The 27,644-nt window shown below is 42.0% G+C and overlaps 2 protein-coding genes across 2 annotated transcripts in view; both read right to left on the bottom strand.

Moving 5' to 3' along the window:
• Nucleotides 1-132: 132 nt before the first annotated feature.
• rsbn1 (round spermatid basic protein 1) lies at nt 133-10,235 on the bottom strand (the record flags this gene model as incomplete). Its single annotated transcript, XM_084070322.1, has 7 exons — nt 133-3,101; nt 4,683-4,791; nt 4,910-5,080; nt 5,268-5,413; nt 5,881-6,018; nt 8,682-9,340; nt 9,629-10,235. The coding sequence occupies 7 exons, from the start codon at nt 10,233-10,235 to the stop codon at nt 2,562-2,564; spliced, it is 2,370 nt and encodes a 789-aa protein (XP_083926448.1). The 3' UTR covers nt 133-2,561.
• A 2,450-nt stretch (nt 10,236-12,685) lies between these two features.
• magi3a (membrane associated guanylate kinase, WW and PDZ domain containing 3a) overlaps nt 12,686-27,644 on the bottom strand; it is a 139,930-nt gene continuing 124,971 nt past the window's right edge. The window contains exons 15-21 of the mRNA XM_084069316.1: nt 25,285-25,503; nt 24,627-24,812; nt 23,492-23,585; nt 19,292-19,361; nt 18,152-18,289; nt 16,819-16,957; nt 12,686-15,168 (exon numbers count right to left, since the gene is read on the bottom strand). Of these exons, the coding sequence (XP_083925442.1) occupies nt 14,177-15,168; nt 16,819-16,957; nt 18,152-18,289; nt 19,292-19,361; nt 23,492-23,585; nt 24,627-24,812; nt 25,285-25,503 (1,838 nt within the window). The 3' untranslated portion in view covers nt 12,686-14,176. The remainder of the gene's footprint in view (nt 15,169-16,818; nt 16,958-18,151; nt 18,290-19,291; nt 19,362-23,491; nt 23,586-24,626; nt 24,813-25,284; nt 25,504-27,644) is intronic.

Here is a 27,644-nt window from a genome sequence, read left to right on the forward strand (position 1 = left end):
TCTGACCGCTCAAACAATCCAATTATTATTTTACTGTTATTAAAACGTATTAAAAATGTCTCAGTACAAACATCAACAACAGCAATTATTGGTTCTACAACACAGAGCATGCCCTGATGGAAAGGCAATGTACAGTACACCACAACATAATGTGACCAAGGGCAGATTTGACAGGACTGTAGCTGCCCATTTATTTTTAGACAAATTCAAAAAGTTAACAAGATCTTATGACAATTATCTGTCTAACAAATGGATGAAAAAGCTTCCATTTCCCGGAAAGAATCATACGTATTTGTGAAAGGCAAACGTTTTCACAGATAATTCTCGACTTCCAGTTGAAGCATATACCGTAAGTAAAAATCCCAAAGTGTGATGAGACTTTATCATCGTCACTCAACCAAAACCCATGGTGACATCCCACTGACAACACATAAACCCCACTGTGAATAAGCCCAACTGTATACAAGGCACTAAGACACATTCAATTGTGGGGCAAAGGCAATGTCACATGGCTACGTCCCTCTTTGGGCATCAGAAGACTACAGAATGGAAATCAAGGCCCCTATGAGAGCTTATGTGAAAAAGAAATGTGACATTCTAAACAGAATTTCGCCCAGGCGACTGTGGTCAAACTAATATCATCCATTGGAACAGATAGTGTCACCATTATAAACATCTGTTAAGTTATTCACTTACGTTTGTTGAACAGTGGAAGGAACCATCTAAAGCTTCAGCGGGCCTCCACACCATGAGTACACCAGATGTCCCACCTCACAGTTATGCAAAGAAAAGTGATTAGAGCAGTAGCAATCTTTTCTATTATAGTGCCTTCGTTCTTAAACCTAGTGGCACTGATTTGAATACAAAATGGGAATACATTTTTGTCAAAATAAGTATGACTTGAAGGTGCTGTAAGTGATATCTTTTGGTAAGAACAAAGTTTTGTGTTACAAAGTTAAAGCTCTATTATTTATTATACTCTATATTGCTATAGAGTATTTGCTCAGTAACAGGGGTGTCCCTGTCTTCAGTTCTTTTAACAGACAATATATTTTCAGGTGGGACACCAATTTCATCCATTCAGGAGACAGAACCCATTTGTCAGCTTAAATTTTATAGTGTGCGAGTTCCAAATGTGACTGCTAATGTTTCCGTTTCATCACTTCCAATTTAATTTGCTAACCCTTTATCCTGTATGAGTTCCCTCTCCTGATAGGATAATTGGTACCCTGACCTGAAAATGCATTTTCTGTTCACTGAAGACCTGGAGAGACAGGGAGACCTGTTACTGGACTCTATAGCAATCATTACTATGGAAATATAGAGCTATTTAATACTTATTTTAACAAAACAATATCACTTACTTTCACAGCTACAGTATAACAATAACAATATTTACATTCCAACGTTGTAAGGACATATTCTGTATCTGTCACAAAGAGAGATAAACGCAGGCAATTATTGCAAAGTGCAATGTCACAGCTGTGAATTCCTTCATCATGTTAGAAGTGCTCCTGTGATTCAGTCCAACCCTCAAATGGAAATAGCCATAAGCGGTTATAAACCTGTTTTCAAATGTTTAGCTCAAGAAAATAAATAGAATATCAAAAGCAGCAATGACAGTAAGAAAATGGACAATGTAGAAAATGACATTTAAATAAGAGTAACAAGCAAGCTGCAAAAAGCAAAATATATCCATAACATATATAAGTGCTCATAGCATAATTGGAGAACTGTGGGAAGTTTCATCTTAAAATGCAAAGAGCTTCGCAAAGGAACAATGAGCTTTTCTGTAAATTCTTTAAAATTCAAGAAGTCCAAGTCTGCCGGTTACATACAGTATGGGATTTGGAGTGTGGTGAAATAAAGACCACATTGCCTTTTATATTCAATCAATATCATCATCTATGAAAATGTGTATATTGTATTTACAGTAGGGTTAGACTGGTTGTCACCCCTTATCATTCATCAACTAATGAGAATGTACATGCATTAGCTCAAAGATTTGGCTGATTTATCAAACATGTAAACAATCCCCCACAATCCACGTTAAGTGGGAACTAACTAGCCAGCAAGGACACCTGGATTCTGTCCTCCTTGAAAGAACTTCATAAAGGTTGCTGAGCTTAGAATATAAATAAAAATCTTGTCTATTTAACATGTGGGGTTGCATCTATACAAATAAACAAGTACTTTACAAGATTTACAAGTTGAGTTAGTCAACACAATTAGCTTTGACACCAAAAGACAGTCGAGAATTCCAGTCTAGGTGCTACCAAATATAAAATAATAATATAGTCCATTGAAATTATACACTTTGGCTGAGGGGAAAATAACTATCTGCGGATTTGTTTGTCCCAGTCTGAATAATAATTTATAAGAGGAAGTTAAATGGTTCTTCCAGTTTGACACAGAGATATCTGCAGTCTTACGCCAGTCTAATATACCTTCTTAAATAAGCTCCTACCATGGCAGGAGTGTCAAGGAGAAAGATAAATAGATATACACAAAGAGAGAGAGGGTGCAGAAGGTTCATGTAAATCTGTACACCATGATGAGCATTATACATGACGGTGAATGGAGGGAAGGTGGGGTCCAGGATGAATGAGGCCTTGTGGAAGGCTATGCTCGAGAGTTGGAGCTATGCATGCAGACTGGGCTGGTGTTAAAGGAGACTGAAGCTCCTGATAAGGTGGGCCCAAGTGAGCAGACATGGAGGGCTGAGGAGTTGCGGGCTGAGGCTCCCGGGGAGGAGTCGCTGGCCTCTGGAACACCGGATCCTCTGTCTCAGCCACGCCTCCTCTGATGTTACCTGCCTGCGGGTGCGCACAAGGCGCTACGGTGGGGTCGCGCCTGGACGAGACTCGGCCCGAGATAGGGTCAAGGTCATCAGGCCTCGGTTCTTCCTCCTTCTCCTCTGGGTGATACTGTTTGAGGCGGATATGCCAGGCCAGGCTACAGACAGCGGACACGGTCTTGAACTGGTGGATAACGTTCCTGGGGATGAAGTAGATGTCATCGTCGCAGAGCTGAACACGGACGTAGCGGATGCCCTCCCTCCTCAGCTGGTTGAGTTTGGCGTCGTCTACCCACTGAACGCACTGTGAGGAGATTTGTATTAATTTGAAAAGGATCCCCATTAGCTGATGCCATGGCGATCAGCTAGTCTTACTGGGATCCACACAATGATGACAATTTGTGTCATGACACAAGACAATACTCTTAAATTAGTTTGTCTTGATCCAATCATGTATTATTTTCAACTCACTATACAAAACTTGATTTAATTCATGGCATGAGCTTTCTTACAGTGGAATCATCCGCGTACATTGATATACCTGAGTTATTCACAGCAGAGAGCAAGTCATAAGTAAGAATTGAAACAGAATTTGTAATTAATGGCAAAATGGCATAATTATATGCCATTAATTGGTCATACTTTATTTGGTTGAAAAAGAGAAGCTTTTCTGTACAAACACATCAGGTCCCGGTAAAGACTGGTATGATGCTGATACTACTACATTACATACTACAGTCTTCTGTGTTCCAGGCTTCTCAGTGGCTTTCTGATATTTCATGCACTTTTATAGCATAATTCAATATTCACTGTTTTTGCTTTCAAGGAACTGCCCAGTATTATATTTACAATATGATGTTTTTAGGTGTTTCCTGATGTATAATTATATGCCAGCTGTAGTAATAATTATACCATCTGAGTTCCAATAGAGCTCCTGCTGCCCTGATACACCAAGCTGACTTGCGAGACCTAGCAGTGACAAACAGCAACTGATCAGATTAATTTGTAATTAATATTACAAATTATTAATAATTCGCCTCATGTCTTTGGTAAAATATCTGCTAGAACACACTGCAAAGACATCAGCTGGCGGTCAGCTGAAGTCTGATGAACTTGCACGTACAGTATGTTCTGAGCCTGCATCAGAGGAAATAATTCCATACCAATGAGATGGCAGTATAGCCTGCATTCATAATCCAAAAAGAAAAACAGAAGTTTGAGCATCATGGGAAAACAATTGGGAAGATAAAACCAAACAAACTGAGCATCAATCCTCTCTGAATCTTATTTATGGCCTCTTTATATTTCGGAAAACAAATTGAATTACCTTTTGCTTCCCAGGCGGGCTCTCTACCCATTTAGCTAAAAAAGTAGAGTAACAAAAGATTGCTCAATAAACATATTTGAAACAATATTGTGTCTCTGTGCTCTCTTTTTATCTGTCGTTGGCTTACTGCCTTCTTCCATTTCTCTTCCCATACTCTGATTTGCTAACGCTGAACCACCAAACAGAGAGCTCTCTCCTCACCGACGAGCTCCACCACCGATTCAACACTATCACCAGCAGCACGGAACACACTGCAAAAACTACGGGCGATTGTTGGCCACATACTAGTGCTCAAGGACAGCTTTTCAGCAGACGTTGACTTGGTGTGTCAGGGCCTTAACCCATTAAGACCTAAGGCCGATAAAAAAAATGTCTTCTAAATCCAAACAGTTTTCAGAAAGACGTGTAACCAAACTGTCAAGGAACGGCGGCCAAAATGTATTTGGCCGCCGACTCCCATCTCTAAATATTTTGTTCCAGGGATATATAATATATAGCTAAAATCTAAAATGCAGGATTGAAAGGGTTAAAGTACAGTATCTAATTTCTGGCTGTTACCTGAGACACTGGGGGCTCATAGATATCCAGCTGTAACCTCTGTACTACATCATTGAAGTCTTCAGCATGGAAACACACTACGTCTTTGGTTATCCGTGGTCGGTCGCTCCTGTCGGGGGAAAAAGAAGAAAAGTCACGTAACTCGCACATCACTCAAATCAATCCTCACCACTGTCACTGGGAATCCCAAGAGTGACTTTTTTTAAAATGTATGCTTCAAGACTCACAGGCGTTCTCCAAACTGCACCGCTTTTAGTACGCCTACAGCAGCGGTGCTCTGCCAGTCGAAGCTTTGACCTACGTGGTCGGCGTGGGCCTTGGTCCGGTCCTCAAAGAGAACCTCTCTGGGTTCACTGGCCCTCGGCAGGTAGTGGAGATTTTTGATCTCGTTCATGGACCTTAGTTGAAAAGAGAGGAGACAAAGGGAAAGGCCTTTAATTATGCTTCCTAACTGAAAGAGAAGTAGGCTAAACGTGTCTATCTAGTAGGCCTACCGTGACTCTGGTCTATGGTAGAACTGACACTGACAGATCAGACTTGAGGCAAATGGAAAACGAAAAAAAAACATGCATATTCGGGCTGTACCTGCGTCGTTTGAAGGGAGACTTGGGCGCAGTGTCTGCAGTGGGTATCATTTGCTCCCCCGGCCGGACCCACATGATGGGTCCATCATCACTTTGAGAGCGACAGTCCAGCTTTAGGCTTGACATACTTCCCCATGGAAGAGTATTCTGAGAGCACACACACACACACACACACACACACACACACACACACACACACACACACACACACACACACACACACACACACACACACACACACACACACACACACACACACACACACACACAAACCGATATCCACAAACTGCTGTGAGATTTTGGTATATCATTGGCCACAACTATCTCTGGCTAGGCTGACCCCCTGTTGATGCAAAATGACGAAAAGAAAAAGAACAAAAAAAGAAAAGAAAATAACCAATCGACAAGCATGGGTATAATTATAATCTCATGATTTGAAAATATATAATTATATTATATACACAAACACACATTTTCCCCTCTCCTTTGTCATTGCAACCCCAGCGCCCCCTGGTGGCCAACACTTGTAGCATATCTGATATTTACAGTAGAGCCCTCCTTCCTGATACTGCCAGCAGACCATCAATCAATAGAGACATGATAAAAAGCCTGACCTTGAGAAAAGGTGACTCCTCCAGCATGTCCAGGAACTCTGGGAAAAAGTCGCCCACCTCCTCCGCCAAAGCACCGACCAGGCTGATCTGCCTCATGGGTCCAGCCCGGTATGTCCCTGAACAGTAGGTACGGCTCACCTGCCCACAGAGGAAAGAAGTCAGCTTCCAGAGGCCTCTGTGTTTTATGGCTACTTCTGCTGAGCCAGTGTTTCTCAAACTTTTTAATGTCAAGGACCTCCAAACTAATATGTATTTGGCCACGGACCCCCATCTGAAAATATTTTGTGCCAGGGACCCCCATACAAGATTTGTGTTGTTAAAATTGTTTTCAAATATTACAACTTTTTACATTTTTGTCAATTTTTTTCATAATAAAAAGAATATCAGATGTAAAAGCTCACAATGTGTCGCTTGCAGATTGGCTATTTTCAAATAGCTGATTTATATAGGGTTAAAGTGGTTAAACTGATTTTGATGCTAGATTAACTAATTTAGCTGGGGACCCCCTGGAACTCCCTCAAGGACCGCTGGGGGTCCCCAGACCCCACTTTGAGAACAACAGTGTTAAACTTCATGCCCAGCTGTCCCCATTTCTGGCTTATGCTATTTGTGAAATTGGTCTATTAGTCCTCTACCTCAGTGGTTCCCAACCTTTATTCATTGCCCCCGCCCCTTCAGAACGCTGGAAAACAACCCTAACCCTAACCCTAACCCTAACTAAAACACTAAAACAAAGCCGTTAAAATAAACAATAAATCAAGCTAGCAAAGCCGCTTTGAAAACTAATCAAAACTAACTGAAATTGAAAACGTCAAAGTCAAAATGAAATAAAATGTCAAAACTAATGAAAAATTCAAAACTATAATAACCCTGGTAATGAAGCCACAGAGTCCAGTCAGCAAGGCAAAATAATTAAAGAGAACATCAACGACATCTCGATCCTCTCTCCCTCTGCCAAAAGTGACTCCATTACAGCTGTAGGTGACCAGGGAGAACTTGGCACCTGCACAGCATAAGGCTTTAACAGTAAACAGACAAAAACATTGATGTACTTTGACCTTAGTCTGAGTCAATAGACTACTGGGAGGCTAGCGCTACAGGAAAGTCAGAGGTTCACCTAAATCAGTACAGGATACGTCTTCTTGGGAGCATGAATATGCACAGCAGCACATTTTGTGTAAATGGGAGATGCTTAATGTATACTACTAGACAGGTTGACCGCTGGGCACCGGCCTGCTCTGGAACGATACAAGTTGGGAATGCATGGCATGCCCCACCGGGTTATGCAATACCCGTTGTACACATTGTCACATTGTCAGAGTGCCCATTGTATCTGTCTGTGTCCCTTTTATAGGGCTGGAGCCTATCTCCTGTTTCTGTAGGTTGAGGCGTCTCGATGTACAAATACACGCCCTGGACATAACGCTAGTATTTCACAGGGACTTGACCCCAATCCAACCCTTGATACCGAGTGCCACGCAGGGAGGCATTGAGTCCCATTTTTATAGTCATTGGTATGACACGGCTAGGTAATCAAACCCCGGCCTCCCAATCTCAGAGCGGACACTCTAACCATAAGATCACTGAAGCGATGTCATAGAGGTTAACCTCCATATGCCCATATACTGTATGGGTATATCGGTCAGATCGGCGGTTCAGGACAACCTCCGAATTAAAATCCGCCATCTTTGAACTTCCGGTCCCGAAAAGAAACCGGAAACGACTGCTATTGGCTGCAACCTGCTTTAGTAGAATATTCACCACCACTCCTCACAGGTCCCAACATAGACCATCATCAACAGACCATGAATACCAGGCTTACATTTCACAGCACCATAACCTTGCCCTGTCTAATATTTTGTAATAACTCCTGCACAGGTTTGATTCCCTGCTAGAGGTCTTGCCTCTGTTATATTCCCCGTCTTTCTGTTGTCAGCTATCCAAGAGTAGTTAAATACCAAAGAAGGTGTTTAACTGCTTATCCTTGGGTACGCTCATTGGGCCTCATTCACCAATATCCTTCCTTAGTTTATTTGTTATTATTTTTAAAAGATTTTTGTTGGCTTTTTATACCTTTATTGAGATGGGGAGTGACATGCAGCAAAGGTCGTCAGGATCGGGACTCGAAACCGAGACGCGCTGTCAGGCTACTTTGGAGCCTAGGTGCCTGGACCGCTACGCCAGCGGTCCAGGCCCTTAAGTTTCTTCTTAAAATTCTTTGTAAGAAAATTCGTAAGAATCTAGTCAGATTCATGTTCTTGCAGAATTGTTCGTAACTGTGTTCTTCCTCATAACTTCAAAAGTTGGATTTAAATGTTCAGGCCTTATGAGGACACTAATGATAACAATTATAATATATATATATTTATAAATTATACCAAATATTATTATAATTTAAATACTAACTATATCATACAACTGTAGAAATAAAATGTAAGATCCAATTATTTTATGCAAACATGTCAGCACTAAAATGTGCGTACGTGTGCTCTTGTGTGTGTGTGTAGATTTTGTTCTTACCTAAGAACAAATCGGAGCAAGAAAACAGTGGTGAATGTCAGACTCTTTGTGAAAACTGTGTAAGTGAGAAATGTCTTAAGAATGGTTGGTGTATGAGGCCCAAAACAAAATACATAATTCTGCCGGTTAAATGACAACGGAATGGCGCTCTATATGAACCTGATCTTGGGGGATTTTACTCCGGTCCGACTACTCAAGCATCTCATTGCAGTCCCTGACATCAAGCTGTGCTGTGGTCTATTAGGCATGCCTGACATGATGACTTCCTTCACATACCATACCTGAGAGTGGAAATTCGCAATAGTGGTGGTGTCAATATCCTTCTTGCCCAGGATCTCCATTTTGACTGGCGTGTTGGGGAAGTTGAAGGCAAAGTAGTCCAGGAAGTCTGGCAGGTAGGAGGCTGCTCCGTGCACCACTGCCAGGGCATAGCGGGCTGCACCTCTGGGTTTCTCTGCGAAAGCCAGCTCCAGGAATTGCCGGGCAAAGCACTCCAAGTCCGTAGACCTCAGGCAGGCTAACTTGTCAGAATAAGCATGTAAAACCAATGCCCCGCCATTGGCCTGCCTCTCCTCATGGATGAAGCGCCCGTGCCAGGTGCCCGTCTGTAGGCAGGAGCTGCGGATGTTGTGGTCCTGGTGGGAGAGGAATAGGGTGTGTCCCACTTTGGGCGTGTGGAGGTAGGAGTGGCGGTCCACAGTGCCTGTGCCAAGTCGGCCCTCCTGTTTCATGCCACCTGACCTAGTGGGGTCAGGGCGAATTGCATGGGCACGATCTGCTCTCGGACCTGCGCACACAGTTTGCACTTCCTTGTGGTGCACGCGCCGGACCTTCTTGCCGCTGTGTTCATCCTCACGATGCCTCTTCTTCTTCTTTTTCTTCTTCAGGAGGTATTCCTCCAGGGTGAGGGATTTCACATTTTCGTCATGGGGCCTGGGCTCTGCGTAGGAACAGGTTAAAACAGAGAAAAGGGTTTTGAGTTGGAGAGAGGCAAGGAAACTGCAACAGGCACCCCAAGTCACTGTCCCATCGTAATATGTTCTATGCAAGAACAGGGAAAAACAAAAATAGTGTACAATATTGTCTATTGATAATCAATAACCAAGTCTGACAACATAATATAAATGCATTAGCAGGACTTGCTTTGATCGCTCTAAATGCAATTGACCTGCCAGTCTCCCATAATGTAATAAAGCTGTCTGTATAATAGCAAGTAAGAATATCTCACCCTTCTTTTTCTTCAGTTCCACACGTTTCACATTTGCCTCTGTATTTTCCTTCTTTGGCTTGAGTCTGAGATCTGTATCTCTATGCTTTTCTTTGTAATCCTGTGCCTTGGCCTTGACCACCTTGAGAGGCGTGAAAGTGAAGAGGGCAGGTGCGGCGGCGGGAGGGGGCACCGCTCTCTTCTTCTGGACGACTGGTACCTTCCTCTGAGGAGGATGAGGAGCCGAGGCGGGCTGCAGGTCCTTCTTTGTGCCGTTGGTGTGAGTGACCGTGTGACGGTGGTGCTGGCTGTGGTGGTGCTTATCATGCTGAGGCATGTCAGGTGGTCTTTCAGAGCCGTTACGAGGCTGGGGGTTTTGCGGCTGTTGTTGATGCGGCTGGTGCGTCCGCTGCTGAGCATGTTGTTGGTGATGGTGATGATGGTGGTGATGGTGGAGGTGGGGGAGATGGAGCTTCAGCTTCTTTGCGTCTTTATCCGAACGCTTGTCAGCGTGCGGTGACAGGTCCCTCCTCTTCTTCTTTTTCTTCTCTTTGATGAATGTGTCCAGACTGTCCCCTATATTCACTTGTACTTTCGCACCATGGACCAAGTCGACTTGAGCTGCCATCTTTGCACGTAGGCTACTACATTTAAAGGTCTGGCTCTAAAACGCCTCTAGATTCCCTACTGCGCAAGTCGGTGAGCGATTGTAGTCTTGTTGCGTTTTATTTGTAGTTTTAGCACGTCCTTGTTTGTGTATGCGCATGTGCACAACAGGGACCCACGGTGGTATGTACCCGGTATGTACCTGGGAGTTGGAGTTCATGTTAGTGAGCGCGTGCGGTCTTGCACGCATCCAGCTCTTGTACAGCTGACTGACGTCATGGTTAATAAAATGAACGGCTGTTACGCACATAGTGACACCACATCACTTATTTTTAACTCTCTGACCACATCCATGTTGTTCAGCAGCATTTGCAGCTGCTTTGGTCACATGTAGCTGGATTTTAGGCAGTACAATATTACATTTTTTGTTAATATTGTCACATAAATAATAATAATGAATAAACCACTTAAACCCCATATGGGTTTTAAAAAATCTCCAAATAAAGATGTATTTGCTGACTATTATCCTATAACTATTTGAAATTAACGCACAAAAATGAACAAATACAATGAAATAGTACAGGGGCAGTTTATTCAGTAAACGTTTATTTATCAGTGCATGAACAGAATGCCATGACCAGATTATTTCCTTTCACCGCAGTTATATCATTTTCCTTGTATACTTAAAAAAATAATGAAACGATTTACAGAGGATTTATATATTTTCTTTTCTGAATGAAGGCAAATATTTATACATTTGCTGTACAATTTATAAACATTTACAACTACAATAATGTCAAAATCAATAGGCGTTTTTATGTAGAAGCAATGCAAGGCCACAGTATCACAGAGACAATATGATGGCAGGAACAGTAAATAATACAGTAGCCTATCACATAAACATTAAGATAAACAGTAAATTAGTATGAGGTCTTTCAGACTGAGACAGATATATGCGTCCGTCCGCCCATCCATCCTAACATAGGCAGGGTTGTAACGGTTAACGCAATTTACACATTTATGCTTATGGGTTGCCAGTAACAAGTACAGCAGTGATTTCCACAACTTAGTCAAGCTCTCAAGTGAGCAGACATGCAGTATATGAACCACTAGGTGTCTCTGTACTCCACAGTAACAGAGAGAGACAACAGATGTGATGATAGTGGTGGTCGTGGTGGTGATGATGATGATGATGATGGGTGGTGCATGGGTGGGACAGGTGTAAAGTGTTAACTTGCGCTCCTGCCGGTTGCACTCGCTCCTGAGAAAGTCCCCTACAAATTTTCAGAACTGCTGAACTTTGCCTGAACATCAGTTTTTGATTGAATCTATCCTAGAATATATTTCATGTTTTAATTTATTTATTAATAAAATATTGCTAAAACTCAATAAATTTAGGACCACCTACAGTATCTTTACAATTAGGAAAACGATTTTTTTTTAATGGCTTCTGTCATGTCCAATGCACTGTAGGAACCGCCAGAGGTGACCATATTCATTTCCCTATCCATGTGAAAACCTAGCCAGGACTCTTTGGAAAAGTGGATTTATTTACATTATTAAAAGTGTGACAGACATGTCTTAGTGATGGTTAACAAAGGCAAACAACACAAATGTATTCATGGATTAAATAGCAACTCTGACCAAAATAGATTTGGATATTAGTATGAGGGAAAGAAAAAAATAAATTGTGCCAAAACTTTAACTTCATATAAAATACAAATATGTTTTTTTTCTTTTTAATAAATTCAAGGCAAAGATCTAATTTAATACAATCAGATTATATAATCCAACTCAACTAAATTAGACCTCTATGTATAGATCACTTTGTTAAATAATAATATACTGTACAAATCAGATTAGGTACAGTCAAAGCTACAGCGATGTCTAAAATACACAGGCCTACCATTCAGTTTGTACACATACACACATATAGCCAGAGGACCTAAGATACACAGCTGCTAACAGTAGACAACATTACACGGATGGAATAGGCTTGTGGAACTGTGGACATGGATAGAAATAGAATGTATAGTTTATCGTTGCTGTCAGGCAGAAACCCTGTAAATTCATATTTCAATTCATATTTTTATGTTTATTGTTTTGTAAATTAATGCCCTCTTTCGTCATGAAAGTGTAGCGCAAAAGAAAATAGCCAATCTACAAGCTCACAATGTTTCGCATTGTGATGCGTTGAGAGCTTGTGGATATGCTATTTGAAAGATTTGGCAAAGTTTCTAATGCCCAAAATAGGGTCACCATGGTTGAAAGTGGTTAAGTCTGTCTGTGGGTTTTATAAATATTTAAAAATGGTAAATACATTGGATCCATTGAAACACAGGTGGATATAAAAGGTGTATGCCTGACAGCAACGTTATGCATCAACAAAATAACAGGCTCATTCATTTGCTAGACTTGCATGACATCGCGAGTGTGGTTAATATGTATACTAGGTTGAGAAATAGCAGTGGGTATTTGTTCTTGTTAAGAATATTATACACATTTGATGATGCAATATACCGTATAATAGGAGGCAAATGCATTGTTGTCCATGATGATGCAGATGTACACATTCTGTTTCTATTGATTTCGGTACCACATGGAGGGTAAAATGAGTCGGTATGGATAATGCATACTTTAAGTATTTCTTGGTCATATAATTTCAATAAATTACATTATACTTCATTATAAACACGTATGTAACAAACAATAGAACTCTAACCACAAGTGTCTGGTCTGCTGATTGGTGCATATAAAGCTCCAAGGTAGTATATCGCCCACTGCAAAGCCGATGAGAACAGCATGATTCAGAGTCTTTAAATGTGTGCAAACACGCTCACACACTCACAGTTCACAGCTCGGGTTCAGGGATCCCCAAATTAATGTTTTTGGACTCCCATCTAAACATATTTTGTGCCAGGGACCCCCATATAAGTTGTTAAAATGTTCCCAAAATATATTCTATAATTCAAAATTAACTCATTTAGCTGGGGACCCCTTGGATCCTCCTCAAGGACCTCTGGGAGTCCCCGGATCCCGCTTTGAGAACCACTGATTTAGGGGGGTGGTCACCATAACCTCATCTCCTCAGACATTCAGTGACAAAACAATGAAATCACCCCCAACAGGAGGAGAAGCTGGGTGATTTCTGTGTGAATATAGACTAGCCTGGCGTAGCTAGACTATATCACTGCGTGGATATGAGTCTGGTGCTTCCATGAGGACGTTTTGTTTCCCAAGGGGCGGGATCAAAACAATGTCCCTCGACGCAATTGGTTAGACCTACAACCAACTACCAATTACAGTCGCCCATATTCGAATACTGGGCCCTGATTGGTGCCCCACGTCTTCTGGGAGAGGAAGTGGATTCTCTATGGAGCGGTGCCAGACCCAAATCGCAGAGTGCAATTTTTTTTTGCACTCGCAGATTCGTCTGGTCCCAGGCTAAATATAGACAGCTTTTAAACTTTCAGACTGACAAAAACACAGGATCCTTCATTGCAAGCAGAGAGACGGATGGTGAGAAATGTTTGTGTCATGGCCTATAAAGAGTCTCACAGTGAGAGTGATACCATGCACCTTCATTTAAAGCCGGAGTCTCTGATTGGCACAATGAGGACAAGGGACTTCACTGCCCTGTCCAAAATCAGACCCAAACCCACCCTCTATGCAAACAGACTGACAAACAGACAGACACACACACACACACACACACACACACACACACACTCACAGATGCATGTACAAATATGCTTGTCGGATCCGACAAACAGCCCGGTGCAAACCGACTGAGGCAGAGGGTGGAAAGAAAGTCACTGATAAACGATGCGAAGCAAATGTAGCCGGGTTACACAGTGATGTTATTCATCTTGAAGTCTCAAAAAATAATTCATTCATTCCATGTCCATGCTTTTGAGGCTTCCATTCCATTCCATGATGGATGAGAGGAATCCTGGGTGCATATCAGTTCCTCTCGTGTGCCGTTTCAACCTGGGACTGGATTTTGGCTGAGCTGGGGACTTTCCATGGTCCCGGGGTGATGGCAGCCTTCTTACTGCTGGAGATCCCATTGCATCCTGGATCCTGGATGCTACTGCTGGAGCCCCTGGGGTCCTTTTTATTTACCTCTTCACTTGATCCGCCATGCTTTCCCTCCCTCCCGTCCTTCTCTCCATCTTTCTCTTTCTCTCTCCTGCCCCTCCGGCTCAGGGTAGTGTGGTCCGTGTCGGACCCCGCCCTCACCTGGTGAGTTTGGGATTGGGGTCTCTGGGGCTCCGCCTCGCGTTCGGCCCCTTTGTCTCTCTTGCGCCGTTCATTGGTTCCCCTGGTTGCGTCTCCTCTCTCTAGGGTCCCCCTTTCCTGCCAGTGGGCCGCGTCATCCTCCTTCAGTCTCCAGTCTCTCCCTTCACTAGGGACGGCACTGGGCTGTTGGCCCCCTGGGCGCCGGGGGCTCTGAGGCTCATCCAGGCTCTTGTCTTGTTGCCTCTTGGAGCTCTTCTTGGGGCTAGAGGAGTGGTCTCTTTGTCCGTGGGACCTCCTCTCCTTGCTCATGTCCTCCAGGGATCCACCGTGGCCTCTGTCTGTCTTCCTGGGGCTCTGGGATCGCTCGGCCTGATCAGGCCGCCCGTCAGTTGCTCTCTTAGGACTGGCAGGCTTGTCTTTGTGGGACAGGCTGGAATCGCTCTTTTTCTGGAGGGCTTTTCTGTCCTGGGTGTCGGGGCTGGTGGGATGCTTATGGTGCTGATGAGAGTGCTGTCCTCTTGCCCGGGTGGCCTGGCTCGCATGCTCCTGGCCAGCACCGAGGGACTCATCAGGGGCAGTGGTGTTGGGGGAGGACGGAGACAGCTCAGAGGCAGAGAGGGAGACGGAGGATGGTGAGGCCGGAGATGACTGCTCGTCAGATGCAGAGAGTCTGGGAAAGCTCGAGGTTGGGATGGTTACTTTGTCCTTTGAACCTGCAAAACAGGTGTTGGGGGAGTAATAAGGAGAAAAAAGAAACCATTACACAGCACTTCTAACACAGATATTTTAACACAGATCAGTATTCAAATGTTTGTCAAATTAAACCAAACACATACACATAGTTTTGGAAATTATTGGCACCCCCGAAAATAGCAGAACTATAAGCTCACAACACGTCACGTTGTGTGACGTGTTGTGAGCTTATAGATCGGCTATTTTCCTGCAGATGGAAAAATAAGTGGGCCTAGTATAGAAAACTGGGGGTCTCCAGTCAAGTAAAGGGTTTAACTGGTTAAATACTGTCAATGTTTAATCTGACAATATGTTATTTTGGTTAATTGTATTGACTTATAAATAATGGTTGCTATTTTACAAAAAAAAAAAAAAAAAAACATGCCTGATAGATTTTTAAAAGGTTGCCAATAAATCTAGAGGTCTTACTGTATCCCTATGTACACTATATATTCATATATGATAAATATGTGATAAACTAAATCAATCTCAAATTTCACACTATAACATTCTGATATTGGAAAGAAATATCTGCCATAATGTCATTCAGTCTCAAACGAAACTACATTTTCACCCAGCAGTGACATTTCAATTTCCCAGTGCTGATAAGAATTGCACGGCTGTGATTAAGAGCAGAAAAATGCAGCAGAAAATCAGAGAAAGAGAGCGAAGGGTGATGGACTTAGTGGTGCTGGAATGAGCTTCTCTATTTCTATGAGTAACAACTCATAGAAAAAAATCATTCTAAATTAATCTTCGGTTTGGAGACGTGAGGCCAGTGAATGCACACGCGTATCCTTACAGTATACCATTTGTCACACACTGATCAATATCTAGTTAAGGGATTTTCGCCAAGGTCTCAATCTTTATTGTTGTTGCCTCAGGATGAGGCGTGTGCTCAGTGGCAGGGTGGGTTTACTAATAATCTAAAAAAGAGAAAACTTTGGGCCTCTTAAGGCTTCCAGCACTCATGCAGGTCTGTTTATTCTCTTAGGAGTCACTGCTTTGTTTCAGCCCTCCACTACAGTTCTGTGATGATATGCCAAGACCATGACGCCAGGACTTAATTTGGGACTTATTTGGGATGGAGTCAGGAGCTGAATCTGGGAGGTGAATCACTTTAAACAGGAGAGGACAAAGGCAAAAGTAGGACAAGGTTTACCAAGGTTATTAGGGACAGACCAAGAAAAGCAGTGAGGCCTTTAGTGATGCTCTGGTTTCATGTAGAAGCACAGGGTGGAGGAAGAGTTCAGACCTATAGGAGGAAGAAATAAAGAAACAGAAATAGAGAGCAGTGCTGGGAAGGCAAGACACTAAAAGCATGGCAGTGAGAGAGAGACAGAGAGAGAGCAGCAGAGGGTTGCAACACATGCATGAGAATAACTCAGCACCTTGTAGTCAAGCATATTCATACCATAGCTTCTACATCTGTGTGCTAAATAGTCTACTGTGTTAAACCTCTATACTGTGTGTCCAATTGCAATGATGTCAGCACAGTGTGTGTGTGTGTGTGTGTGTGTGTGTGTGTGTGTGTGTGTGTGTGTGTGTGTGTGTGTGTGTGTGTGTGTGTGTGTGTGTGTGTGTGTGTGTGTGTGTGTGTGCATGCACGTCGCTCTCAAGCGTTCACTCACTGTGGTCGGGGACCAAGCCCAGGCCGGGTCGGAGCAGCAAGTGAACTTTGGTGCCCCCTGCTTGGATCAGCTCGATGGCCCGTGTGTGCGTGATGCCCTGGGTGGCCTCACCATTGATTTCCACGATCTGATCTCCGACCTGTGACATGGAGGTAACGAGTATAACTGTGGTAAATGCGATTAACAATTCATACAAGAAACACCCTTTCCCCCCAACCAGAACACAGAGCTACAGTATTGTGTTAAGTGTTTTGCTCAAAGAGACTTCTCACACAATCTGGGGATCGAAGGATCCCCAGATCCATTTTTGCACTCTCAGGGTTAACCACTTAAGCCCTAATGTACTTCGCCGTATGGTAAATCGCAAAATTTACGTTTGATGCATAGACTATGTACTATGATGCCAGACAGATTAATGACCAGTGGGTTACAAAGTACTGAACCCCAGTACTTGAGTCAAAGTATAGATACTCCTGGTCAAATATTACTCAACTGCAAGTGGAAGTTGCTTTTAAAAATACTTATGTATTCAAAAGTACATGGTTATAAATTACTTGACTTTACAAAAGTACAAATTAGAAAGTACATTTATTTTTTATATCAATGCTTTCTTTTGCAGAAATGTGAAAAACTAATATAAAATATAGTGAAAATAGCAGATCTAGAATAGAATAGAATACTTTATTGACAACAGTTAAGCACAGCATCACCAATTAAAAGCGCCGAAGCTTGTTACCATTGTGGTCCGTAAAACAAGACACCCACCAGACTACTATACCAACAAAGTAGCAACAACAACGAGCACACTCAGTCTATTTCAATGCAATTTGCCGGGTGCAAAGACTCACAATAAGAAAATAATAGCTAGCACTCAGAAGTCCTTCTGACACTTTTTAATTAATTAAGGCATGGGCATACACGGACATGTTTCGGCATCAAGCCTTCCTCAGCGTGTATAAACGCTGAGGAATATACAAAAACACAATATAAATACTACTAAAAACAGTTAAGAACAACACACATACTGTAGGAGGACACAAGCAACTTAACAAAAGGCACACCGAAAGAGTGAGCCATCTGTAACGCAACAAGCTCACAACACGTAGATATTTTAAGTGGTTAATTATTATATAATGTGCTTTTTTCCCTCTTCCTAGCGATGTAGTGGAGTCAAACATTTGTCTTGAAGTGGAGTGAAAGTAAGTATCTAAAAATACGAATGCTCAAGTTAAGTACAGATAAAAAAAAATGACTTAAGTACAGTACTGAAGTAAATGTACTTCATTACTAGTGTCCACCACTGGTACAGATGCCAGACAATTTAATGACTTACATGTATCCTGCCATCTTTGAGAGCAGGTCCCTCCTCGGCTAGTCGTAGGATGAACAGGCCCATGTTATACTCCTTCCCGCCCCTCAGACTGAACCCAAAGCCACGCTGGCTGCGTTCCAGCTCCACCACAAAACAGCCCTGTCAACACAGAGACAACCATAACAAGTTAGAATAACACGGCACATGCAAACTTGTCATCGCCGACACATTTCTAGAAAGGTTGGGGGCTTTCTACACAAGTCAGGAGTTTGAGAACTCCTGTCAACTGCCGTCTCAAAAAAGGAAGAACAGAACAAACAAATAACAATGCAGGGGATGTACTGTAAGTGATATGTTTAAAAAGTTGAAACTCTATTCCGATAGCAATCATTGCTATAGGGCATAGCAGTGGTGGCCATTTTGTGGTTCCACAGATAGAAAGCCCATACCAGAGAAAGCACCTGGTGAATCATGACCATAAAACATTTGATTCTGTGAAGACATTTTTTTAAATATGTAATTATATTATGTATTATATGTAATAAATACCCTGTCTTTGCGGTTTTCAAATAGTTTTTGTCACAGAATCAAATGTTTTATGGTCATGGTTCCAGGCTTAAAATATGTATGGGCTTTCTATCTGTGGAACCACAAAATGGCAGACACTAGGGAAGACTCCTGTTACTGAACAAACACTCTATAGGGCCTGTATAGTGTTTATTCAGTAACAGGAGTCTTCTGTGTAAACAACAAACTTTGCTTTGCTTTGCCCCATCTCTCCAGCTCTTTGGTAAACAGAAAATACATTTTCAGGTCAGGATACACATTTTACCCAATCAGGAGAGAGAACTCCACAAAGATCATGATCAGCATCAATTGTATAGTGTTCCAGTTCCAATTTGTCCTCTCGTTCTTTTGTTTAATCACTTCCAATTTAATTTAATCACCCTGAATCCTGTATGAGCTCTCTCTACAGATTAGATGAAATTGTTGTTATCTCAGCCTGAAAATGTATTTTCTGTTTACTAAAGATCTGGCGAGACCGACATACCCCTGTTACTAAACAGTTATTATTTAACACACATTTTTACAGAAAAATGTCAAGCTTCTGCCTTGCACACATGCAGTGTAACTGTGAGAACAAGCTGGGTTTCTCATCACCTGTTTTGGGCCCGAGGTGATAAGTGCTGGCCAGCCGACGCCCTCCTTCTTATCATCCGACTCACCATTCCTGCCCCAACACATATACACAGTACAATCACATATTGCTGCATGACCAACAGCAGACACCGGTGTTTGACCCTACTAGAATATGACAATTCTCAACCCTTTTAATTGTAAGGACGGACCCCCAGTTCGATGCATTAGGCCACAGACCCCCATCTACAGTGTAGATTGGGCCCCCAATCTGCACCGGATCAGGATCTGCATCCTCAGTGTTAATTTAACTCTGAGAGTGTTCAAATGGAAGCAAATGGTCCATTTAGTTCCATTTGTACACTCTCAGTTACAATTTAAGCATTTAGCAGATGCTCTTATCTAGAGCAACTTACAATAAACAAGGTAAATAATCACATACATAGCAATGTAGTGCATCAAGAAACTAGTATAACAATGAACCTAGCATCTGAATCTGAATAATATTCTGTACATTTAAACTATAAGATACCGGGTAAACAATGACCCTAGCATCTATCATGACATAACATGCTATCTAAATTCCATTCTTGACAAGCGATCTAAATCCCATTCGTAGCATTTGCGGACAAGAAAAACAGATCTAAGAAACAAAAGACAAGAGTGACCAAGATATGTCTGTATAGTAGCCATATATTACAGTATGTCAGTCGCTAGCATCAATCGAAAGAAAAGGTGTCAAGAAGGGGTGCAGGGAGAGTGTACTAGGTACTAGGGGGTGAGGTCCGAAGAGGTCAGTCTTCAGAATAACGCCAGAAAATTAGGAGAGAATCTGCAGTTCTGACTGCAATGGGGAGTTTATTCCACAGTTTGGGAGCCAGGAGGGAGAAGAGTCTAGGATGTGTTGTCCAGGGTGTTTTAGGGAGGGCTCGGTCAGCATTCCTCTGTTACAGTAGCTGGTAGTAGTAGGTTGCATCAGGCCTCGAATGCCATGCCTTTGGTCAGTGTTTTGTACTCCGTACAGGCAGGCAGAAACCGGGAGCCAATGGGGGGGGTGGGGCAGAAAACGGGGGAGACATTTGAAGATTTTGGCTGGTTGAAGACCAGGCATGCGGCGGCATTCTGGATCATTTGGAGGGGCTGAAGTAACCATGCCAGGAGGCCAGTAAAGAGGAAGTTATGGTAGTTTGAGATGACTGAGGCCTGGATAAGGAGTTAGGCAGTCTCCTGGGTGAGACTGTAATCGAATGTTATAAAGTGCAAATCTACAGGAGCGAGGGACTGCTGCAATGTGTGTCTTGAAGGATAGCTGACTATCTAGGACAACACCCAGCTACAGACCTGTAAGGGTTTGGAGTTTGGACCCCTGGTGGACCCCGGACCCGGCATTGAGAACCAGTGACCTAATGTACAATAGTACTGTTTAGGTTGATGGGTCGAGCATGGCGCTGATACTGCCCAGGTTAGGGGTTCTGTTTATAGAAGGTACAAAAAAGGTATAAAAGGTACCTTTAAAGGGGCTTTAACAATGTTTTCTACTGTGAAAAAAGGAGGGGGTTGGTCTTTGAGATTATGGTCCATAAGTAGATTGGGTTGTTCCAGATGACATTTTGAAAAAGTCATATACTTTGCACCAAATGCCACTGGCTATCCATAATGACTGACTAATGACTTCCTCCAGCTCTATGAATGGACTATTACATTTTGCTGGAACCATTCTGGAACCATTCATATATTTGTCAAAAAGAGGGCATTAACTTTCTTGCCATTAAACAGGGGTAATTGAACAATCTGGACATTAGAAAAAACGGGGGCATTATGTTCTTTCAGCACAAAAAACATGACTTCTGTGTCCCACAAAACATGGACTTCTGTGTCACACCAATGAATCTACCTCAACATAGTAAGTAGGACTGCAAGTTCAATTATTTTCAAACAAATTACTTTTTCGGTTTATCAAATAATGTTGAAGCATGTTTTCTTTGATATTTTGTCTTTTTTATGTCTTTGTCTTTTTTATTAATTGACACGAAAACATTGTAATTGATTAAAAAAAAATCAACGAAATCCATTGGTCCCTTAAGCCCTATAGCGAAAATAGGTGATTTACAAGCTCATAGCGCGCAACATTCTCATTTTTATAATCGATGAAATCGATTAGTTCGATTAACTGTTGCACTCTAAATACAGTAGTACGGTAAGTGCCCTCGGGGGGTATTTGAAAATATGTTATTTCTGTCAAGTGACGCTTCACACAACAGCCTTCAAGTCCTGCCCATTAAGCTGCCTCCAATGGAACTGGCTTCATTACAACAGTCAGGGCTCTGTCTCATTGCTCTCATTATACAGTATGAGGAGGCCGCCGTAAATCCTTCAAAGCACCGCGTTGCCTTTACGGTTCACTGGCAGACAGCTGGGGCATACTTTAATGCTTCACAGAGCTCATTACAAGGCCTTTGTGGGAATTTAGCTGCACCGCCACACTATCAAAAGAGCCTGGGCTTCCTCAGCAGCCCTGGTGCTGAGACCATACTTCATCATGCAGTCAAGATGACAGCATTGACTCTTTACTTGGCCTGGGTTGACTCACACCACGTGTTTAGGATTATATATAATAACAATAATAAACTTTATGTACATACAGTAGCACAAAACAAAGTCACAACGTGCCTTACATAAAACTGAAGAAATGATTAACCCATTGAGACCTGAAGCCGATTCTACATGTCTCCTAAATCTCAACAGTTTTCTTTAAAACATGTTTCTATAACAGTGGTGCTCAATCTTTTTCACGTCAAGGACCCCCAAAATTATATGTATTTGGCCGCGGACCCCCATTTGAAAATATTTTGTCCCAGGGACCCCCAGAAGCAAAGATTTTAGTTAAAAATGTTCGCTTTAAAATTATATATATATTCAAAGATTTGCACACATTTTCACGATTTTTCAAAAATAGCAGATCTACAAGCTCATAGTGCGGCACTCGGTGCCGCACTATGAGCTTGTATATCTGCTATTTTTGAATAGCCAAAAGTGTAAAATATGGCTTTTTATCTCAAATCTAAAAATGACAGATACCAGGTCTTAATGGGTTAAATAAAATCATAGAATAAAATATACTCAAAAAACAGATGAGAAAGGAAGTAGTTAAGGGGGAGATTTGTACCTGCAGAAACTTAGTAAAGCTTGAGTCATACTTGCATCAGACGACAGTGTCGTGTGTCGAAAATAGCCGACCTACAAGTTCACAACGCGTCACGAATGCTACGTGCTGTGAGCTTGTTGGTCTGCTATTTTCTGCGCGCAACACCGCAGTGCGACTGAGCATAAATGAGGCTTAAAAGTCTGACACAGGTAATCTCGTTTAAAGAGGAAGATCAAAGCGGAAAGTGAGACTCCAATAATCCGTCGCTCTTTCTCTCTCCTTTCCTTTCCTCTCTCCTTTGAGAGACTTGCTCTCTTTTTGCATAACAGTGTGAGGAGAGCAGAGTTCTAATGAGCAGTGGTGGAAAGTAACTAAGTTGTAACTAACTTGTACTCAAGTACTGTACTTGAGTACAATTTTGTGGTGCTTTGACATTACTTACTTCTACTCCACTAATGTACATCTCAGAGGCAAATATTGTACTTCACTACAATTATCTGACAGGTTTGGTTACTAGTTACTTTGCAAATGTATATCATTAATACAATCATGCATTAACCACTTAAACCCTATTTTATACTTTGGCTATTTGAAAATAGCTGATCTACTAGCTCACAGCGCATGTTGAAAGCTTGTAGATCAGCAATTTTCTTTTCTTGATTTTTTTTTGGCAGGGGGGGTTCTTTTACTTACGTTTTGATTCCAATACTTCTGTACGTTTACTCAAATCAAATGTTTAATACAGGACTTTTACTTGTAACAGCGAATTATTTCTACATTGTGGTATTGCTACTTTTACTTCAGTGAGTACTTCTTCCACCACTGGTAACAAGGCAAAGTGTTGTACAAACCAGACTGGAGTTTAGAGAAGACTGGGGCTAATGTATGACTCAATGACTCCGCGGTGTCCACGCAACTCAAGTCTCATAAACAGGAGGTACTGGTATACCTGTGAGTTTACGTCCATTATGTGGCCCATGTTGTGTGTGTGTGTGTGTGTGTGTGTGTGTGTGTGTGTGTGTGTGTGTGTGTGTGTGTGTGTGTGTGTGTGTGTGTGTGCATGATCATAGCCCCTCTACCTGTCTGGATGGCTGGGAGGCTGCTGGCCAACAGCTCTGTGTTGTGACGACGGGCTCTGCTTGGCTGAACTGGTTCCGGATGGAGGACCAGTCTCTGTCCAAACACAATACACAGCAAACATTCCAAGGATGTCCAAACATCAAGGATAAAACACAGGAGCACCGGTGTCTTGAAATCCACAATGGGATCATACCACAGTACAATATCCAATGTCTCTATACTGGCTTTATTATTAAACTAAACTCTTTTGCTTCTGGGGTCCCTGGAACAAAATATTTTGAGAAGGGGGTCTGCGGCCAAATACATATAATTTTGGGGGTCCTAGACATGAAAAAGTTTGAGCACCACTGATATAGAAACATACGTTTTTCAAAATACTGTTGGGATTTTTTAACATGGGGGACCACCTCGGTGTTGTTGTGTGGGGAGATTACAAAAGCTTTGGTGGTTGCTTGTTTCTGGCAACACTGGCAACACTGACCTGTCTGCTTGTCACAAGCCCCCCCAACGTGGCAACCCAGATGCCGACTCGGTGTTGTTGTGTAGGGAGATTACAAAAGCGTTTTTCTTTTTTTTTCATGAAGGTGGTTGCTTGTTTCTGGCGCACATCTGGCAACACTGACCTGTCTGCTTGTCACAAGCCCCCCCCAACGTGGCAACCCAGATGCCGACTCGGTGTAGTTGTGTGGGGAGATTACAAAAGCGGCTGCGTGGTGTTGGGTTTCGCTACGTCCACGCATGTGCAGTGTTCAGTTTTTGACAAACTTTTCACATCTTGACAAACTTTTCACATCTTGACAAACTTTTCACATCTTGACAAACTTTTCACATCTTGACAAACTTTTCACATCTTGACAAACTTTTCACGTCCGCGCATGGGAAAACTTGCAGATAGTATTGTAGGATAGTGACTTGTGGATCTACAAGCCCCTAGATCCACTATTTTCACAATCCATTTTTTTGGTTTGTTGCCTATGGTAACATTCCCAAAATAGGGATCCATTATTAATCGATTATTTTATTAAAGTATCGATTATTAGATTAGTTTCATGAACAGTTTTCACCGCTACTAGAATACCTCATTATCTTACTGTCTAACATTCTGGAAGTCAACATGACCATGCATCAACGTACCATCTTCAGGCACCACTGTGAGAGTGACAGAGGTGCCAGCCTCTTTGATAAGCTGGACTATGTCGTTGTGAGACAGCTCCATAATGGACTGGCCGTTGACTGCGGAGATGCGGTCTCCCACCTTCATCTGACCCGTGCGGTCCGTAGGACTGCCCTCGATGATCCTGCCAATCTTGTGCGGGATAACTGGCGCAGAGAAAACAGACTTGATTACTAGCTTGTCTGCGTATGTCTGAGCTGCATTCAGTTAAAATGAGAACCTCTTTCATGTAGCTTTACTGTTGCCAATCTTGCTGATCTTTTTATTTCTGTTCTAGGAGAGCTAAGTTGTTTGTGAAAAGGTGCTAAAGCAGCATTTCTCAAATGGAGGTACATGTACCCACGGCTTAAGGGCACGTGGAGGTGCTACAAGGGATACATGAGACAAAGTAGAAAATGGACATTTATTATACTATTTTTAATGTATGTGTAATGAAAAACGTTCTGTGAACCTGCTTATCTGTAAAATGTTCAACCAAATAAAATAAAAAATGCACAATGACACTTGAAATGGTGTAAGATAGGGTCCTGAATGTCTTAACACCTAATTTAAGGTGATTCTTTTGTTGCTACAAAATGGGTTAGGTGACAAGAGAAGTGTCGTCTCTTTATATCTTACCACCAGGTGGTGGCTTGTTCTTGGATGTGAGGATGACAAAGCCAAAGCCCTCATTTTCTTTACGCTGCAGGGTGACATCGAAGCACTCCGGCCGACAGGGCTGGGCAGGCTGGCTGGTGCTGGGCCCCGCCTCGATGTGAGGCGCCTTTGGAGAGCCATTGACCAGGACAGAAGCCACCTGCGGGGGCTGCTGACTGCCCTCCTGCTCTCCACTGCAATCTGATATATGACAACACAGGATGAACACAGGAGGGAATATTAAATACATCATTTTGTGTTTGTAGACAACTATGGTACCATCAGTGGGAATGACACCATTTGTTAGTCTGGCATCTTTGAGATCCTCAAAGCTAGATTTGTTCATTTTTGTTTGTGTTGCATAATAATAATCTGAAATTTGAGGTATTTTACATATATTTGATCTACATTGGTGATTTTTGTCAGTTTGTTATTCTGGAATCGAGCTGATCTTCCACAATAAAAATCTATGTTGTGTTATTTGTTTTGTCGCGTCTGTTTTGTCAGCTGCTCAAGAAGGTTGTTTACGATACATCAATTCCAAAGTAATTTCAGAAAATGCTTGTACTATTTGTGGACTGCTTATTTGTTTTTTCCCTCTATCCTTTGAGATGTAAAATCAACACCACTGGCTGGTCTATCTCAACTCCAATCAGCTTCACTAGACAAACAAACAGCAAACAACTTACTCCCAGCATCTTTCTTTTTTTGCTGCAACATGTACTGTAGTGACCCAGTGAAGGTGTCATTCGTTGTTTTCAAGAGGAAACCTTGTACGTCCAAAACCAAAGCCAACCCAGTCTGGCCAATTACCATGCTCCTGTCCCAGGATGCAGGCATGCAACAATACGCCAGAACAAGCCACGGCTCTGGATTGAAATGCCAACTTGTCAAACTTGCGTTGTAGTTGATAATCTATGTAGAAACTGATAAATATATATTTAAGCTTATAACTTATACCTTTTTATAAAGATAGCTCTGTCTGGTCCTATTTTTGGGCATTTACATCATTACGTTTGCCAAGTCTGAAGACAGAACAGCTGACACAGCTTTCCACTGTGACAGTACATGATGTGAAACAGTGTCATGCTGAGCCATGCATGTACAGTATGGTGGACAGTAACTAAGGACATTTACTTTAGTACTGTTACTGTACTTAAGTACTTTTTTTTTGAGTATTTGTTTCTTTTGCAAGGTTCACTCCGCTACATTTCAAATAGAATTGTTTTTATCCACTACATTTCTAGGAAGGGACTCTTGGTACCCAAACTTGCAAAAATATATTATTAATTAACCACTTAAGCCCTATTTCAAATTAATAAAAATAGCAACACGTTGTGAGCTTGTAGATCTGCTATTTACACATTTTTTTCAAAGATCTGATGTTTATTTTTATTTGTAAAATTATAAAGAAAATATATATTTATTGTTTGGAAATGTTCTAAATTTCAATACAGCAATGCATTGATATTAAATAGAAAATATAATTTGTGAATTGTACTTTTGAATACTTTGTCCACCACTGAGTATATGAACACTATGCATGTGCGGTCACCTGGACATGCCCAGGTGGACGTCTGCTATTGTATTTAGTCTGCGCATACCCCAGTGGAGTCTGGGCTGTGAATGCTATGTTTGGACTATGAATTGACCTTTAGGCTATAACATTGTAATGCTATGTTCTTTGCTATGAAAAAAAATGGAAATTGCAGGATAAAGATATATACAATAGTATTAATACTCTTTTTTTGCTGTGTAAGTATGGAACTGTTCATAAAAGCCTCATTCAGTCTTCTCAACAATGCTGTTCACTGTCAAATGTCAAAAGCTGGGGCTTTACAACATAGAAATGCCTAGACCTGCAAAATACCCACCTAAAAGTCCATTTCAGCAGAAAACCCCTTTAATCATTCCTTTGTTAAGACTTAGCTCAAATGTAGGGGATCAGAGTGAAAATCCAACATCAAAGCCTTTCTTACAGGCTTTCCTGTAGCGTCCTGATCTAGGAAATTCTAGATCAGAATTTCCGTGTGGATTGGTGTTTAAAGCGTGGCTTGGTGTTTAAAGCTGCAATACAGAACTTTTTAGTGGATAAAAAGTTATATTAACCAATCTGTAATATGGTAGCATATGTTAATACAATACAACTATCAGTGGTTGGAGGTGGTCTCTCTAGTTTTCCACTGAGACATTTCGATAATGATGTGTTCGGGTAAGAACACTACTGGTTGACAAGATGTTCAGTATAGCATGAATCTCAAAACGCAACATCTCCCCTGTCCAAGCGGGCATTCCAACTTAACTCTGCATTAGAAATTTCGTCCCTTGCGCGGAATTCCGGG

The sequence above is a fragment of the Gymnoscopelus microlampas genome (assembly GCF_963454915.1).
Source record: "Gymnoscopelus microlampas genome assembly, chromosome: 10".
NCBI lineage: Eukaryota > Metazoa > Chordata > Actinopteri > Myctophiformes > Myctophidae > Gymnoscopelus > Gymnoscopelus microlampas.